This window comes from Anopheles gambiae, chromosome 2 (assembly GCF_943734735.2).
Source record: "Anopheles gambiae chromosome 2, idAnoGambNW_F1_1, whole genome shotgun sequence".
NCBI lineage: Eukaryota > Metazoa > Arthropoda > Insecta > Diptera > Culicidae > Anopheles > Anopheles gambiae.
Window position 1 is genome coordinate 20374491 of NC_064601.1, and position 14870 is coordinate 20389360.

General features: G+C 46.1%; 4 protein-coding genes across 5 annotated transcripts; all 4 read right to left on the reverse strand.

Annotated features, from left to right (window-relative positions):
* Positions 1 to 4718: 4718 nt before the first annotated feature.
* On the reverse strand, positions 4719 to 5337 carry LOC11175820 (transmembrane protein 203). The gene has a single exon (XM_003436052.2). The coding sequence runs from the start codon at positions 5335 to 5337 to the stop codon at positions 4882 to 4884; it is 456 nt and encodes a 151-aa protein (XP_003436100.1). The 3' UTR covers positions 4719 to 4881.
* On the reverse strand, positions 4719 to 6138 carry LOC3290606 (ribonuclease P protein subunit p20). The gene is made up of 2 exons (XM_563834.5): positions 5767 to 6138; positions 4719 to 5695 (listed from the first exon to the last, which is right to left on the reverse strand). Exons 1-2 carry the CDS (start codon positions 6010 to 6012, stop codon positions 5396 to 5398), a joined length of 546 nt encoding a protein of 181 aa, XP_563834.5. The 5' UTR covers positions 6013 to 6138; the 3' UTR covers positions 4719 to 5395.
* Positions 6139 to 9217: 3079 nt separating this feature from the next.
* LOC1273599 (thioredoxin domain-containing protein) lies at positions 9218 to 10782 on the reverse strand. Its single transcript, XM_312592.6, has 5 exons — positions 10448 to 10782; positions 10033 to 10357; positions 9778 to 9939; positions 9586 to 9711; positions 9218 to 9514 (listed from the first exon to the last, which is right to left on the reverse strand). Exons 1-5 carry the CDS (start codon positions 10578 to 10580, stop codon positions 9301 to 9303), a joined length of 960 nt encoding a protein of 319 aa, XP_312592.5. The 5' UTR covers positions 10581 to 10782; the 3' UTR covers positions 9218 to 9300.
* Positions 10783 to 10889: 107 nt separating this feature from the next.
* On the reverse strand, positions 10890 to 14835 carry LOC1273598 (MICOS complex subunit Mic60). 2 transcript variants are annotated; one of them, XM_003436053.2, is made up of 6 exons: positions 14554 to 14821; positions 14040 to 14191; positions 13742 to 13941; positions 12469 to 13665; positions 12176 to 12196; positions 10890 to 12014 (listed from the first exon to the last, which is right to left on the reverse strand). In XM_003436053.2, the coding sequence occupies exons 1-6, from the start codon at positions 14596 to 14598 to the stop codon at positions 11389 to 11391; spliced, it is 2241 nt and encodes a 746-aa protein (XP_003436101.2). In that variant the 5' UTR covers positions 14599 to 14821; the 3' UTR covers positions 10890 to 11388. The 2 variants fall into 2 exon arrangements, with proteins under 2 accessions (XP_003436101.2, XP_312591.5); XM_312591.6 differs by lacking the exon at positions 12176 to 12196 and having other exon boundaries at positions 14554 to 14835.
* Between the last annotated feature and the right edge of the window lie 35 nt (positions 14836 to 14870).

Consider the following 14870-nt stretch of genomic DNA (forward strand, 5'->3'; position numbering starts at 1 on the left):
GATGAATAATTTCTTATCGGTGCGTGGCAGAGCGATCGATACTTTTACTGTGCGGTTGTAAAACCAAACCCTCACTCACAGTTGTTGTAAACCTCACTCACAGCTGACCGAATAGAGATGGTGTTGCGAGTCCAGTCCAGGGATCAGTAAAAGGAAACGGGCCTTTACCACCTGTATGCGTGTGCGTGTGTGTGTGAGGACGAACAGGAGAGCCCTGCGGGACGAGGATGATTCCAGGTACAATGGGTAACGGAAGGTGAAATCATCTTTTGCATCCGTTGATCGGTGATGCCTGTGTGGCCTTTCCTGTACAGGTTTTTGTCCCTGGCAGGGCGAGGAGCAGAGATCGGTGCGATTTGGCACAGAAGGTAGGTGAGTCAAGGTGTGAAAAGTGTGTGTGAGATGGTCGAGGAGTCTTATCTTTTATGCGAATATTTGTACAAACAAGGAGAATAAAGAAAGACAGAAAGAAAGGAACAAGATAAACACTTCATTATTAATTTAGATACATAAAAATGCCTCTGCTGTGTTAAGTAAAATTAGAAAAAAAGGTTTGTACATGATCGCTCTAAAGATCATTCACTGTTTCAGGGCGTATTTACGAGACGGTTTATTTGTTTTTTGTGTAAATTTAGGGATACATTTGAAGTGATCATTACAAATAATGCATGTACTAACATAACAACTTGAACATATATCTTGTAAATATAACTTGTACGATCAATACACCCATACCACCTACTGAGTGGACGCCTTTATTTGCCTGCTTATGATTGACGAAAAGTGACAATATCAACAGCACTTTTATGCTCAGAACCGCCCGAAACACACCCTAAAAATTTCACCAACAAAAAAAGCGCATTATTCCAAAACAGATTACAGTATAGGTGTGGTGTGTCAATTTTTGATTCACCAATGTACGCCCCAAGCAAGACTCCCCGCACCTGTACTTCACCTCAACTCCCCTCCCCCGCATCCGCATCACAAGCGCATAAATATTGCGTGCGTACCGGTTCCTTTCTTGGTGGTGAAAAACTTTCTACCAGTCCCGGACCTCCAGCGGGAGGACACCTGGAGCTGCCGAGGCGATCACCCCATGCAATGAACGATCGTCATGGCAAAGAGCGAGAGAGAGAGGGAAGCTCAGATCGGTGATCGGTGTAGAGAAAACGCGCACCAAGTGGCACCATTCAATGGACGGTAAGCGACGAACCGCACAGCTTACCGCACACACACCCAAAGCACGGGTTCCACGGGTTGTTGCTGCTGCTGGTCCGTATTTGTGCCGTGTTGCATTATTTGTCTTCGGCCATCATTCATCATGCAGCGGCGGTTGTAAGGGGGACCCCGTCCTGACCCCGTCCGCACCTTAAAGCGGATTGCAGTGGAAACCACTCACCCACCCCGACAGTGTGGCCGCAAAAGGGTTAACATACCGGCCACGGAGGGACAAAACAACGTGTCGGTATGCGATGTTGTGGACATAGGGTAAACATGCGCACACTCACATACACACTCACATATTGGTGTTGAAATTGCGAAAGAGAAAGGTGAAAAGTAAACGCAGCGTTGGAAGATGCGTTTGCTTGCCCTAAACACGACGGATTGTCCTACCGCAAGGAGGGCGGGTTTCCAAGCGTCGTACCCCGAGTGGGTATGCGCGTTTTGTTTGTTTCACTTATCGAGTTGAGTGACGGGGGCAATCGACACATCGGTACCTTTGGGTGGATGGGTCCGTGCAACATGAGAGTGAGAGGCCCCCACGCAGAGCGGTTTTGGGGAACGATCATGCGGTTTGGGTTAGTTAATGTTCAAAACAATCATATTCATTCATTCATACATACAATACGCTTCATACGAAAGCATTGAACAGGCATGGTTGGGTGATTATTTTAAAGTAAATTGCTGTAAACACAACGCCACAATGTTTTGTTGGGTGATTTATGTAATCGGAATCCTTCCCTGGTGTGGTTGGGCGAAAAGAGAAGTATGACGATGGTATAGTATTATTCAGCTGGAGCATAATGGATTGGATTTAATTGAAGTATCTGCTGATCGTATTTGTAGCAGGTAACGATCATCGGAACGAATCCATTAACTGATCTCTGGCATATTGATTACCACAATTATCATAATTTACGATTTTGACATTAAGCGAGAAGAAATTAAGCGAAAAATCTCTTTTTAATCAAAGTAAAGACTATATAACGGTTCGATACTCTGTTAATTTTAATCTATCCACTTTTGGCTTAGCAAAAACGATTGTGTGTATTATTTGCATTTTATAAACGGTTTAGATACTTCAAAGTTCAAAGTTGGTTTAAACAAAGTAAAAGAAAGATAAAACGTTCAAGCCATATTTATGATTTAATTCATTTTGAGACGATTTTTTTAAAGTAGATTTGTACTTAAATATGCACAGCAATGTAAAAAGAAGTGTTGTTTTACAGATAGCAAAAACAAAAGTGCTATAAAGTACTGAGTGTTGACCAACATGTTGTTTCAATCGTTCAATCACTCCATCTCGAAGCGGAAAGGAAAGTAAATGACAATTGTTTAGCAAAATGTACGAATAGAAACCGCCTAAAGCACTGTTGAATTAAGAAGGAAAGCAACACCGGACAAATCATTTTATACTTGTGATGCTTGTAATGCATCTTGGAAGCAACTTTTCCGCACTAAAAACTTATTAAATCATCCCTTTGCACATCATCCTCATCTCATACAGAGAGCAATCGATCGAAAATCGGGCGCGTAGTTCCGCGGGCCCAATCCATCCGGTCCGGAACGTGCAGCACCAGCAGTCGAACAACATTTCACTTTCAATTTCACAAACCATACCGCCTTATGGAGGGGGAGGGGGGGGGAGGGGGAGGCGGCTCGACAGTCGCTCGTCCCGCGACGTGGTGAAAATTAGTCAAACCGCTCACAGCCGGTGGCCATTTTCGGGTGTATTTTGGGCGGGTTTGGAGCGCTGGGTGCAAGGCAGGAAGGGATTAAATAGTGAAATGGAAATTGTACACCGCCACCACCACCATTGGCTAGAGAGCATGGCAAAAATACGATTCCACATTCGGGCCTATTACCGCGCTGGACCGATGGACTGGAGGAGTGGGGACCGATGAAGAGCTTTATTCGTTTTCGATCGAAAGTCAAACGTACTTCCGTTCCGACTGTTAAGCGGTCCACGACACAAAAGGGGGCGAATTTCGTTTGCTTTCGATTTCTATTGGCATGGCATGGTGTGTGTGTGTGTGTGTGTGTGTTTGTGTCCAAAAGCAGGCTCTTTTTTTGTTTGCCTTCTCCTTCCTTGGCAGTGCACTTGGCAGACACATCGGCATGTCCACCGGCCGGCTATACGTTTGCCAAAAAAAAACATCCAACACACACCTCGTGCCTGGCGGGAGGAAATGGAATGGAAGCGACAGAGAAGGGCCGGGAAGGGAAGGGATCTTTCCATCACGATCACGTGTGGAATTCGGACGCTAGAAAACCGGATTAGGTCCTGGCATTGTGACATGGAAAACATGGTGGTGCATGTTTCTCTGTTTTTGCATACTTGAGCGGGAGAGCATCGGTTCGGTACGCGCGTGGAATGTGCGCCACTAATATTATGGTAATTTAGTGCCGCCTGGTTAGGGTGCACCCCCCCCGCCCGCGCGAACGGGTGCCCCCCACCCCAGCTGTGGTGGCAAATTTGTCATGCCAAAATCATGGCTAATGACGATTTAAAACCAATGATTTGCTTTCCCTTTTGTGGGGCGGGTGACATTTAACAACACGAGCATGAGCACGAAACGCAACCAACATGTGGAGGAAGCTTTTAAAAACAATTTACATTTAGGTTTGCTGCAACACCCTTTCAGGGTTTCAATAATATTGTGTTGCTTTTTACTGGTTTGAGTACGTGTGAATGCGTTGCGGAATTACTTAAGGTAAATTAAAAGAGTATTTTTCTTACCGATTAATAACAGACATTCCTTCCCGGCCGAATGAAGCAGGGTCTGTGCATCTGTGCAAACTGTTTGGGCCAGCGGGTGTGTGTGCGTGCGTGTTGTTTCTCCATCTTATACCTTGTGGGCACGTTTAGCCATCAGCGCAGGTCGCGGGATTTTTGCTTCGCTAAATGCTTGCAGGCGGAGAAAGCATACACGCGGGGCCAGTTCCACCATTGGCGAAACCGTTCACTACCACGCTGCATCAAAGCTTGAGCAGAGAGGGAGGAAAACCGGACTTGTTTGGTGAGGTGTTTTTTTGTAATGTCGTTTGAATGCTACAAAGAACGAAACGTTTAGCTTGTGTGAGTTTGGTTTCACTATTACAGCTCATGATTAAAAGGGGGGAAAAAGAGTAAGTAGCAGGAGAAATCACTTACCAATTAAGATTAGCATCTGGATAAGTTGTCCCGCAGGTTGGTTTCGATTAGCTTCAACGCGTGACATTGGTCGTCTGGCGGCCTTACAATGTTGCCTCGGCAATCGCGGGTATGCTATGCAGTGGATTTGTGGCACACATTAAAATAATCAATTCTCATTATACGGAAATTGTGAGTAATGCTATTCGGGATTATAGTTACGTTACTTTTAAAGTTGAGAGAAAATGATAATATTAAAGCTTAAGCTATTTTTCTTCATTACAACACAAATCTCGCTGGATACTGTCCCATTTGCAGGCGCACGAGCATTCATTTTCTTTACATTTTCTTAAACAGGGCTCCATTTATATGATCGTATTCAGGTTTATTATTAATTAACATTAATCGTACGTGCTTAACGGGCGGAAAGCAACGGCATCATCAGCTCACTGCATCACGATCGTGCCCAGAACGACATCATTGCTAAACGACAGCAGCTCACGGCGCGACGGGGCGTTGGCGTGCGATCAGGACTGCTGGTTGTACTGGCACGCCTTCACCGCCACCATCTGCAGCAGGACAAAGATGGGCGAAAACACCTCACTGTACTCGAGCTGTATCTGGCCGGACAGCTTCAGGCACACCAGATACTTGAACCCGGACGTCAGCAGCAGAAACGGGATGCTCCAAACGAGCCGGTGCATCGCCTGCCGGTGCTTGTTGCCCAGGTACATCCGTATGCCGACGATGATGCAGAAGTAGGTGTTGCAGAAGTCGCCGCAGAACATGGGCGAGAACAGGTCCAACCATTCGTTGGCGGTGAGCGTACCGTTCAGCTCGCCGCTCGCCGCCTTCACCGTGAGCATGATCGTAAACACCAGGAAGGCAATCAGATTGACCAGTATCTCGAACTGCGTGATGCCGATCCATTTCACCACGTCCACCAGCTTAAAGTACGTCTTAATTTCTACCTCCTCCGACATGTTTCGCGCGTGAGTCTTTTGCTGCGGCTTTAGAGCGCGGTTTGCTTCGCGTATACGGTTAAGTTCTCTCCCCAACGACCTTGGTGGATTGCTTCACCGTAATTGTGCGGTACAGTCGAATGTGCAGGCACGAGTTCATGCGCCGCTGCACCATAAAGTCGTCCTCGTCGTGCAGGGGGTGCAAATCATCCGTGATCGCTATCTGGGATGTGTTCACCTCGTACTCGAACGCTTCGGGAAATTCGGCCTTTATCCGTAGCGCCAGATTAATGCCACGGTTGATCGCCCGGCCGGTGCAGTGCAGGAACACCTCTCCGAGTGGAGAGTTCAGGATGTCCAGACAGGATTTGAGCTGATACTGCGAATGAAAGAGGTAGGAGTTGCATTGTCAGTGCTTTACACAACCAGCACACGGTGACTCTTCCTTACTGTAAAGTCGGACTTGTATGTAACGTAAACGTCGTTTTCGCGCGTAAAATACTTCGGAAGAACACGGTTCTTCACTGTATGGCGGTCGGTTGGTTTGCGCTGGAGGTTGCTAGTGCCGTTTCCTTTCCCAGCTGAACCACCACCACCGCCGCCGCCGCCGTCGGTGCGGTCTCTCTTGCGTGGCGTTTTCTCCGAGGACTTTTTCACAGCTGCTGGTCCATCGCTGCCGCCTGGTGTGCTGGACATTCTATAAAGGGCCTATTCTATCGCACTTCGAATCGATCGTTTCCATCCGGAAATGTAATGAACCACTGCACTCGAAGGGGTTGCTGTACGGAACGGAGCACTTTGCTGGATCCACACGGAATGTTTGTTTACATTTGTGACATGTTGACACGTGCAGGTCAAACTGTTTGACAGATGTAACAAATTAACCTTTTTGTAAAAGTATTCTTGGGACGTTGTAATGGAGTTACAAATGAAAATGATGATGATGATGGTCCCTCCACTTTCCCCTTCAAAGGTTCGAGAAGGACGAAATTATCTTAAAGATATTTAGGTATAAAAATGAAAGTAATATTTCTACATAACATTCGAGTGGATGATTGAATGTTTTCGACCCACTAATGAATCCGATAAGGTGCCGCTAAGTCCTATCATCTTACAACCAGTGGGTCTAAACCCCAAAGTCCACTATACGCGCGCGTGTCTCGAATCTTTGAAGACTCACATTATTTTTTTTTTTAATTTTATTCTAACTTATCTTATTTTTTCATAATAGCTGTTAAACAAAAACAAATTAAAAAATGCACCATCATCATCAAGTAGATAAATGCGGTTATGATTAAATACTATTACACAATACAAACAAGCAAGCACTTCTAGAAGTATACATTCTACATTACACTATACTACTATACTAAAACACTTCACGACCACATTACTAAATAACCTGCTTCACATACAGTGCACATTCCTTTTTGAAATTTCCCAGACTTGTGGCGTTAACAACTTTTCTTGGCATCGAATTATACATTCGAATTCCCTTATAGTATAAGGAGTTCTGTGCTTTTAATGAAAGGTAGCTTGGTGTTCTCGGTTCATTTGATCTACGAGTAGGGTAACGATGGACATCCGTTCCTAGAACTATTTGTTCCCCGAGATATCTTGGTAACATTCCATTCAATATTTTATGTATGAAAATCATTGTTTGATATATTATTCTTTGTTTTACTGACATCCATTGCAGGATGTCAAGCATAACGTTAGAAGAAGTTCTTGAACCAAGACCCAAAATCACCCTCATAATTTTGTTTTGGATACGTTGTAATCTTTGTATCTGTGTTTTATTGCCAAGAAAAAGAATAGAAGCACAGAAATCCAAATGTGGTGAAATAAGCGATGTGTAAAGGTGCAGTTTACCAAAAAAGTTTAAATCTTTGCTAAGCCTGCTAATGACACCACTTTTTTTTGCTACTTTCGCTATGACATTATCTATGTGGGGCCCAAACGTTAATTTATTGTCAATTATAACCCCTAAATATTTTATTTCAGCAGTATTGTCTATTTGTTCTTGATTTATTGAAATACACAGCTGTTCTTGATTATTTTTGTTTGATATGATCATGTATTTGGTTTTATTAATGTTTAGAGCCAGTTTTTTATATTTTAGCCAGCCATCTAAAACATTAAGTTCTAGATTTAATAGAGTCTCTGCTTGTTTTAAATTAGGTTTTGCGATGAATAATACTGTATCATCGGCAAACAGATTTACTTCACAATAATGCAATATTTTCTTTATGTCGTTAATATACATGATAAACAAGATTGGCCCTAAAACACTTCCTTGTGGAACTCCCAGGGTGTTTTCTAGTGGATCTGAAGAACTATTTAAAAAAGAGGTTATTTGCGTTCTTCCATCGAGATAATCTGTAAACCATTTTAGAGGAACTCCTTGAATACCAAAAGATTGCAGGGTGTCCAATAATAAAGGTCTCGCTATAGTTTCAAACGCACGTTTGAGATCCAAAAACACTGCAAGCACCTCATATTTTTGTTCTATAAAACCTTTCCATTTAGACAATACAAGATTAAGTGCAGTTTCACAGGAATGTCCTTCTCTGTATCCAGATTGTTCTGGTATCAATAAGCCATGAGTGGAAAGATGATTCATTAGCTGCTCTTTTACTACCAATTCTAATATTTTTTCAAATATATGCAAGATATTAATCGGCCGAAATTCTTCTGCCTTAATAGTACCAGGAACTTTTGGAATAGGAATTATTTTGGATATCTTCCACACTTTTGGAAATATACCAGTTACCAAAGATTCGTTAATTATTGATAAAAGCTGTCCTCCAATGATATCAAAACTATCCTTAATCACTCTTGAATTTATTTTCCCTATAGCCGCTGTATTTTTTAGATTGAAACAAATTGTTTTTAAATCATTCAGGGATATTGTTTTGAAGTTGAACAAATGTCTCGGATCTTCAGTATGTATTAGTTGATTTGGCTTAGGAACCACTTGTATGTTATCATTAATTGATTTTATGCTGGTAATGAAATATTCGTTAAATTTTGTTGCTATAGCAGACTCATTTATTTCTATTAGACCGTTAAACTTTACTACTGATGTGGATTTTTTCTCAGGCTCTATCAAAGATTTTAAGAATTTCCACAACTGTTTACTATTTCCCTTGTTTTTGTTGATTTCCTCATAATTATATTTCTGACGAGTTGTATTTAGTTTCTTGACATATTCATTTCTTATACATGCATAACGATGCCATTATTTTTTGTAATCCACTAGCACTTTCTTCAATCCCTACAAAGTTCGATTGTTCCAGTGCTGTTGAAACTAACTGACAAAACCCTTGCGGTGAATAGTTCTTCCAGCTAATAATTGACTTTTTGTCCATATTTTTTTTATTTTCATTTATTTTTATACTAATTGTTTCATGATCGGAGATTTTTAAAGATGGTTCAGTTTGTACTACAATTGAATCAATGTTACTATAAACGTGATCAATTAAAGTTCTCGAGCGATTGGTGATTCGAGTTGGCTCGTTTACTCTTTGATGCATATTTACTGAACACATTAAATTTTTTAAATTTCTGGATTTTTCTTGATCCAGCCAATTTATGTTAAAATCTCCTACAATTATACATTTTTTAGTCCAATCAATGAAGCTATCCATCCATATTTCTAGTTGCTCAATCAATTTAGTTTCATTAGAACTTGGTGAATGATATATAACACCATATAAAGCTGGAGACATGCCTCGCAAAATATTGACACCCAAAAACCAATTTCCATCAATTGATTCGCTTAGAATTTGTTTAAAAAGAACAGAATCTCTGATATACAGCGCCAAAAGGAAAAAATACATTCAGAGATTTTGTAATAATTAAAAGAATTTCAAATAAACAAAAAAAATGGTTCCCGAAATACGTTTTCGACACAGTTTTATTTGTTCAATATTTAAAATTTGGCTGCAGATTACCTGTCGATCTGCCAACACCGGAGAGGACTTATTTTGCCTTTTTAATTGTTTCCTTCTTTGCACGAGATGCTGCCTTGCAGCGCGTTACGATAGCCAGTATGATGGCCAGTGCAAACCCAAGCACGATGAACAACAATCCCGCGCCAAATGCGTACACAACCATGGGATACTCGCTGTACAGCTTGGCGTACATGTTTGGCGCATCTTTCAGATACTGGACCGCCAGTTCAACAAGATTATCGCTGAAAGGAGAAGTATAAAATGTGTTAATATCGGCATATATTACACCAATAGAGCCTAATCAAATACTTACAATGGTGACAACGGCACTGGAACGCGTTCGGCCTTTGCATTCTTGTACCAGTCCTGGGCGAATGAGACGAACGATTTGATGTCGTACTTGCTTATTTCATACCGGTAGTACTTGCCCTGCCGTAGGCTGTTAAGGTTTTAAACATTAATCTCTACCGTTCGATTTAAATTGAGCCACGCGTTGAATACTTACAAAACGAAATCTGGCACCTTTTTCACCTGAAACCGTGCGGCCGTTTCGCTTCCCTTGCCATCTTTTTGAACACGAGCGACATTCATGCGCGTTTTCAGATCGGCCGCAACCGCTTCCCACACGGCCGTAAGCCGCTGGCAATCGACGCAGTTCGTCGTGTAGCTGAAATCGAATAATTTGAAGATTATTTTCGAATATTATCGAATTTGAGATTATTTTCTAATCGCGTGAAACGATTTCCCTGGACACACTTACAACATAATGAACCAATCACCGGTGGTGGCACCACTAGAAGCCTGCGTAAGATGCTCGAACGTTTCATCGGAAAGCTCCTTCACGTTCGGGTCCTTGTTCTGTATCAGCTTGCCGATCAGTGCGTCCTCCTCGATCGCTCCATCGTACAGCAGCGGGACACCGTGGCGGAAGTACACGACGGCCGGCTCCTTGCTGGGGCTGTACAGCCGGGCCATCGAGCTGCTTACCGCTTTCACCGCATGTGCCTGCAGATTGTCCTCGATTTCTTGCTTCAGCTTCGACAAGATGGCCTCAAATTTGTCACAGTCGGCACAGTTGGGTTTTGCTAAAACAAAGAGGCAACGAATGAGAATCAATTCGCGGGCCGCCGTGAGCTCACAATAACAACAATGCGGTATATTGTGACTGGACTTACAGAAAAGTACAATAAAGTTGTTGTGGCTGTGAAACTTCTTCACGAGATCATCTTCACTCACGGTCTCCAAGGGCGATGATGCACGACAGATGCCGGTAAGGGCGAGCAGCGCAAAAACGAGTACTTTCAGCATGATTGTCACAGTGTAGCTACCATGGATGGATTGGAGGGATTAAGTATGCAACGAATATCACTGGAATGATGGGGACAAAAAGGTAATGAAAATATCACAGAACCGTGCGACGAAAGTCGGCACCACGATCAACAAGTTCTTGCCAACGCAATGCTTTGTGATGACAGAGCCTGGCATGCTGTGTGTTTGACAGCATTTCCACAGCACATCGGTGCACAGTGGACGAGAGCTGCTGCTGACCCCAGTTTAAATATTTTTCAACACGTTAGTATTTTCTCATCATCCGATCAAATGTGGGGCCCTTCATGCTCCACGTGAAATGACTGATTTTATTTTATTCTACTTGTTCTGTTCATACGGTCTTTTAGCCCATCTGCTCGAATCGTGCGTTTACAATCCTCACCATCCTGAAACGACAGTACGGTTCTATAAATTAATCAATGCGGCGTGAAATAACAATCTAGGATTCGCGCTACGAAGTAGGGAAAGCGAAAAAGGAATCGCTAACAATACTTTTTGTCTCGCTTAAAGTCATTTCTTTACCCGAATGGATGTTTTTTTTTCTTCTTTTGCAAATGATGCCTCTCCTCACGAACCCGAGCTACCCACCGCTACCCGCGCGCCACTAAACTAGAGCGAAATAGACAACACAAACACAACTGACCCTTGTATTCGGCATCTAACTATTGCTGTTACGATACACAAGTCCACACATTGCCGGTCGGCTGGATGTGTGACAATTTTGTGGCATTTTCCGTTGCGCTCATTTAGCCAGACCAAGTACACAATTAATACAAAACGAATCGCCTCACAGGAATCGGACACCGCTGGCGGCGGCATGCGCCATCAGCGTGCTGGCAGCTTGTTGCGTTTCCAGCAGCAGGCGCGCCTCGTTCAGCCAGTCTAGTGCGGCCTTGCGCGGCGCCCCCTGCAGCAGATTGACGTACTGGACCGTCTTGACCAGGTCGCCCCGATCGAGCCAGTACCGGGCGCGGTTCAGGATGTCGTACGTGTCCAGCTTGCTAAAGTCGAACGGTTTGTTCTCGAGCTCGTCCTGCGAGATGGGCTTGTCGGGGCGAGCGATCAGGGCGGCCTGCAGGTAGGAAAGCACGTACATCGGCAACCGGGCACCCTCGGCCGGGACGAGGGCCAACCGGCGGGACACTTCCTCCACCTTGAGAAAGCGTTCGCGGAGCGCATCCTCCGGGTAGACGCCACGCTTGACGGCCGTTTCGGGCAGACCCTTCAGCACCACGGTCACCAGCTCGTCCCCTTCGGCCGACCGGGCTACGGCGGCTATTTCGTCCTTCAGCGGGCGCAGCTGATCGCGCCACGATTTGCCGGGCTGGCCGCTACGGATCGACGACCACAGGGACTGGCAGGCTCCCCACAGGGCTTGCGCTTGGTGTGCGCTTTTCTCCGCGTCAGCATGCTCTGGGGGAAACGGTAAATAGGTAAAATATATTAGTAACTGAACCGGAAAAGGGCTTTACCAAGCAACAATAAACGTAAGGCACAAACATAAAGATTTAGTAAGAGTGTTACGCATGCATATTACTTTCTTAACTACGATCGGTTAAATTATGAGCAAGTACCTTTCATTTCGGTATCAATCTCTATCCTCGTTAGCCACACAGTTTAAAGCAGTTAATGATGACACACATACACACGCGTATGAATGAGTCAATGGAATGAGTCAGGGGTGGTGGATGGTGCGCATCCATACACAGTAAACATGAGTGTGGCATGTGGTGCGGGAAAGAAGAGCAAATAACACGACATACTGTTAGCGACCACAGACACTGACACACACTCACTCGGGAAAAGCACAATCTCTCATCGAGGCCATCCGATTGTTAGAAAACTCCACCAAAAAACCACTACTTACCGACCAGTGCGTTGTGAATGCCCTTCAGCTTGCCCAGCATTGCCGCGAGCTGCAGCTTGTAGCTTGCCTGTTCCGTGGTAATCTTCTCATCCAGCTCGCGCTGGAACTTTCGCTTCATCTCCAGCTCCTTGTGCGTCAGCGCATCCTTCAGATGGTCCACGTGGGCCTCCGTCTGGCGCTTCAGCTGCTCGCGCATCTGCTGCTCCAGCTCGGCCCGCGTAAGCAGCAGCTTCTTCTGGTTGAGCAGGTTCAGCTGGCGCTTCTCCTTCGCAATCTCGTACTCCAGGCGTGCCTTCACCTCCTCGCTCTGGTCCGAACCGCGCACCGCCTCGAGCGCACGGCGCAGATTCTGGTCGCCCTCGATCTGCAGCTTTTGCAGCTCCTTCTGGTGCGCAATCACCTGCGTGTACGCGTGCAGGATGAACAGGTCCAGCTCGTCCTTGGAAAGGTTCAGCTTGCGCTCCGCCAGATTAATACCCGGGAAGAGCGATTCCATCTCCTCCACGAAGTAGTTGCGGGCCGACTCCACCCGCTTCCAGTACTTTTCGCCGAGCGAGGCGAGATCGCGCGCCGCATACACCTCCTCCTTGGCCTTCTTCAGATGGTCCAGGTAGGCGGCAATGTTCTGTCTCGCCTTGTCCTTCAGCTCGTCCGAGCACTTGATCTCGCGGCTGTTCAGCAACGCGTGCAGCTTCTCGATGTTGCCCCTCGCCTTGTCGGCCGCATCTTCCGCGGCCTGCAGCGCCGTGTCCCGCGCACTCGTGCGGTTGCGCAGCGTGGTCCAGCTGGACGAGTCCAGCTTATCGACCGACTCGTCCACCACCTTGCGCACCTCGTTCGTGTACGACTTCAGCACGTCGACCGCGTGCCCGTACTCTTTGATGGCGATCGTAGCGGCCACCTCCACCTGCTGCTCAAGGTCGCTGATGGATTTCGGTACGGTTTCGCCGCCAGATGCCAGAGGAGCTGGCTTCGATGGTGCTGCCGGTGCGCTCTTAGCCGGAGCAGCTGCAGTGGCAGCGGCCGCAGCTTTGGTGGCCGTCGCGGTCGTCACCTTTGGTGCGGCAGCTTCCGGCTTCTTCTTCGGCTGCTCAGGTACCTTGTCGGAGAGATTGATGGGCTCCGGTTTCGGAAGGGGAGGTGACGGTACCGGCACGTGAACCGACTTGGCGCGGGTGATCGGCGGTAAATCAGGTTCTGAAAAGGGCAAAATAAGCATGTGTTTATCTGTCCAGGAATCAACCACATCAAAGCCAAAAAAAATCGGTCTTACTTTTCTCCTGCTTCTTTTCCTCCTCACCGCCACCGAAGAAGCCGGTGATGGTGGAAGTGTACTCGCCGATGGTTTTGCTAATATCGTCCATCTTTTTGGACACCTCGTCCAGAGGGTTCGTCTCCTGCAGCAGCGTCTTCAGCACCGGTTCCAGCGCGGGAACATTCGTAATTAACGTTTTGCGGAACTCATTATCGTACCTGGAAAACGCACAACATCATCACGATCAGCGATTAGAACCTGGCAGGTCCCTCTCTGGCAGTTTATCTTATCAGCTGCACATCAGCTGCACACTCACTTGGCGTACGTTACGACGCCTCCACCAATAAGGATCGGGGATAGCACCACTAGCACCTTTCCGAATCCTGCCTCCTGCAGCGGGGGCAGGTTGGAACCTCGTGCGCTTCCGCTGTACGATCGGCTGGCGGCGAACAGCTGGGCGGACGGTCGCTAAAAGAGAAGAAGCATCGCCGAGATTAGATCACGCTCTTTCGGGACCACAAAAATAAACACATTCTCGCAGCACACGTCAAAAGCGCACTGGTATACTGGTGTGCGCCGGATGCATTGCAAACCACACAACCATTGGACGAGGATACCGAATTTAGGCGATTAGCGAAAAATGGTGCAATGACGGTGGGGAATGCAACGACACACACTCTCTCTCGCCCCGGCGACGGGTTGCAACTGCACCGACACGATAGCACGGGCACGGTGCAGTCCGCCCGCGTATTATGACATAACACGCTCTTTTTTCGCATCCATCCCATTCTGCAAAATCCTGACCCGGTCGCACTCCGCTCGATACGTACTTTCGAATTGTTCGCGAGCGCCTTCTGCACCAGCAAGCGATACATGATGCTGCGTTACTTTGTCGACTTGTATGTCACACGGCGAGCGCTTTGCTCCGGGGGAAGCCTCTGGTATGTTGGGGCCTCTTTTTTTGGTCCGACTCTGGCAGAAAGTACCACACAGCACCTGATACGAACTCCGCTGTCTCGCTGAGAGAGGGGGGAAAAAGTGTTCACAGCACAGCGAGGGGCGGGGGACCGATCTGACATAAGCGATTACGACGGCAGAAAAACATTTCGCTGACAGCTGTACAATTTGACAGTTGGGCAGTGACGTT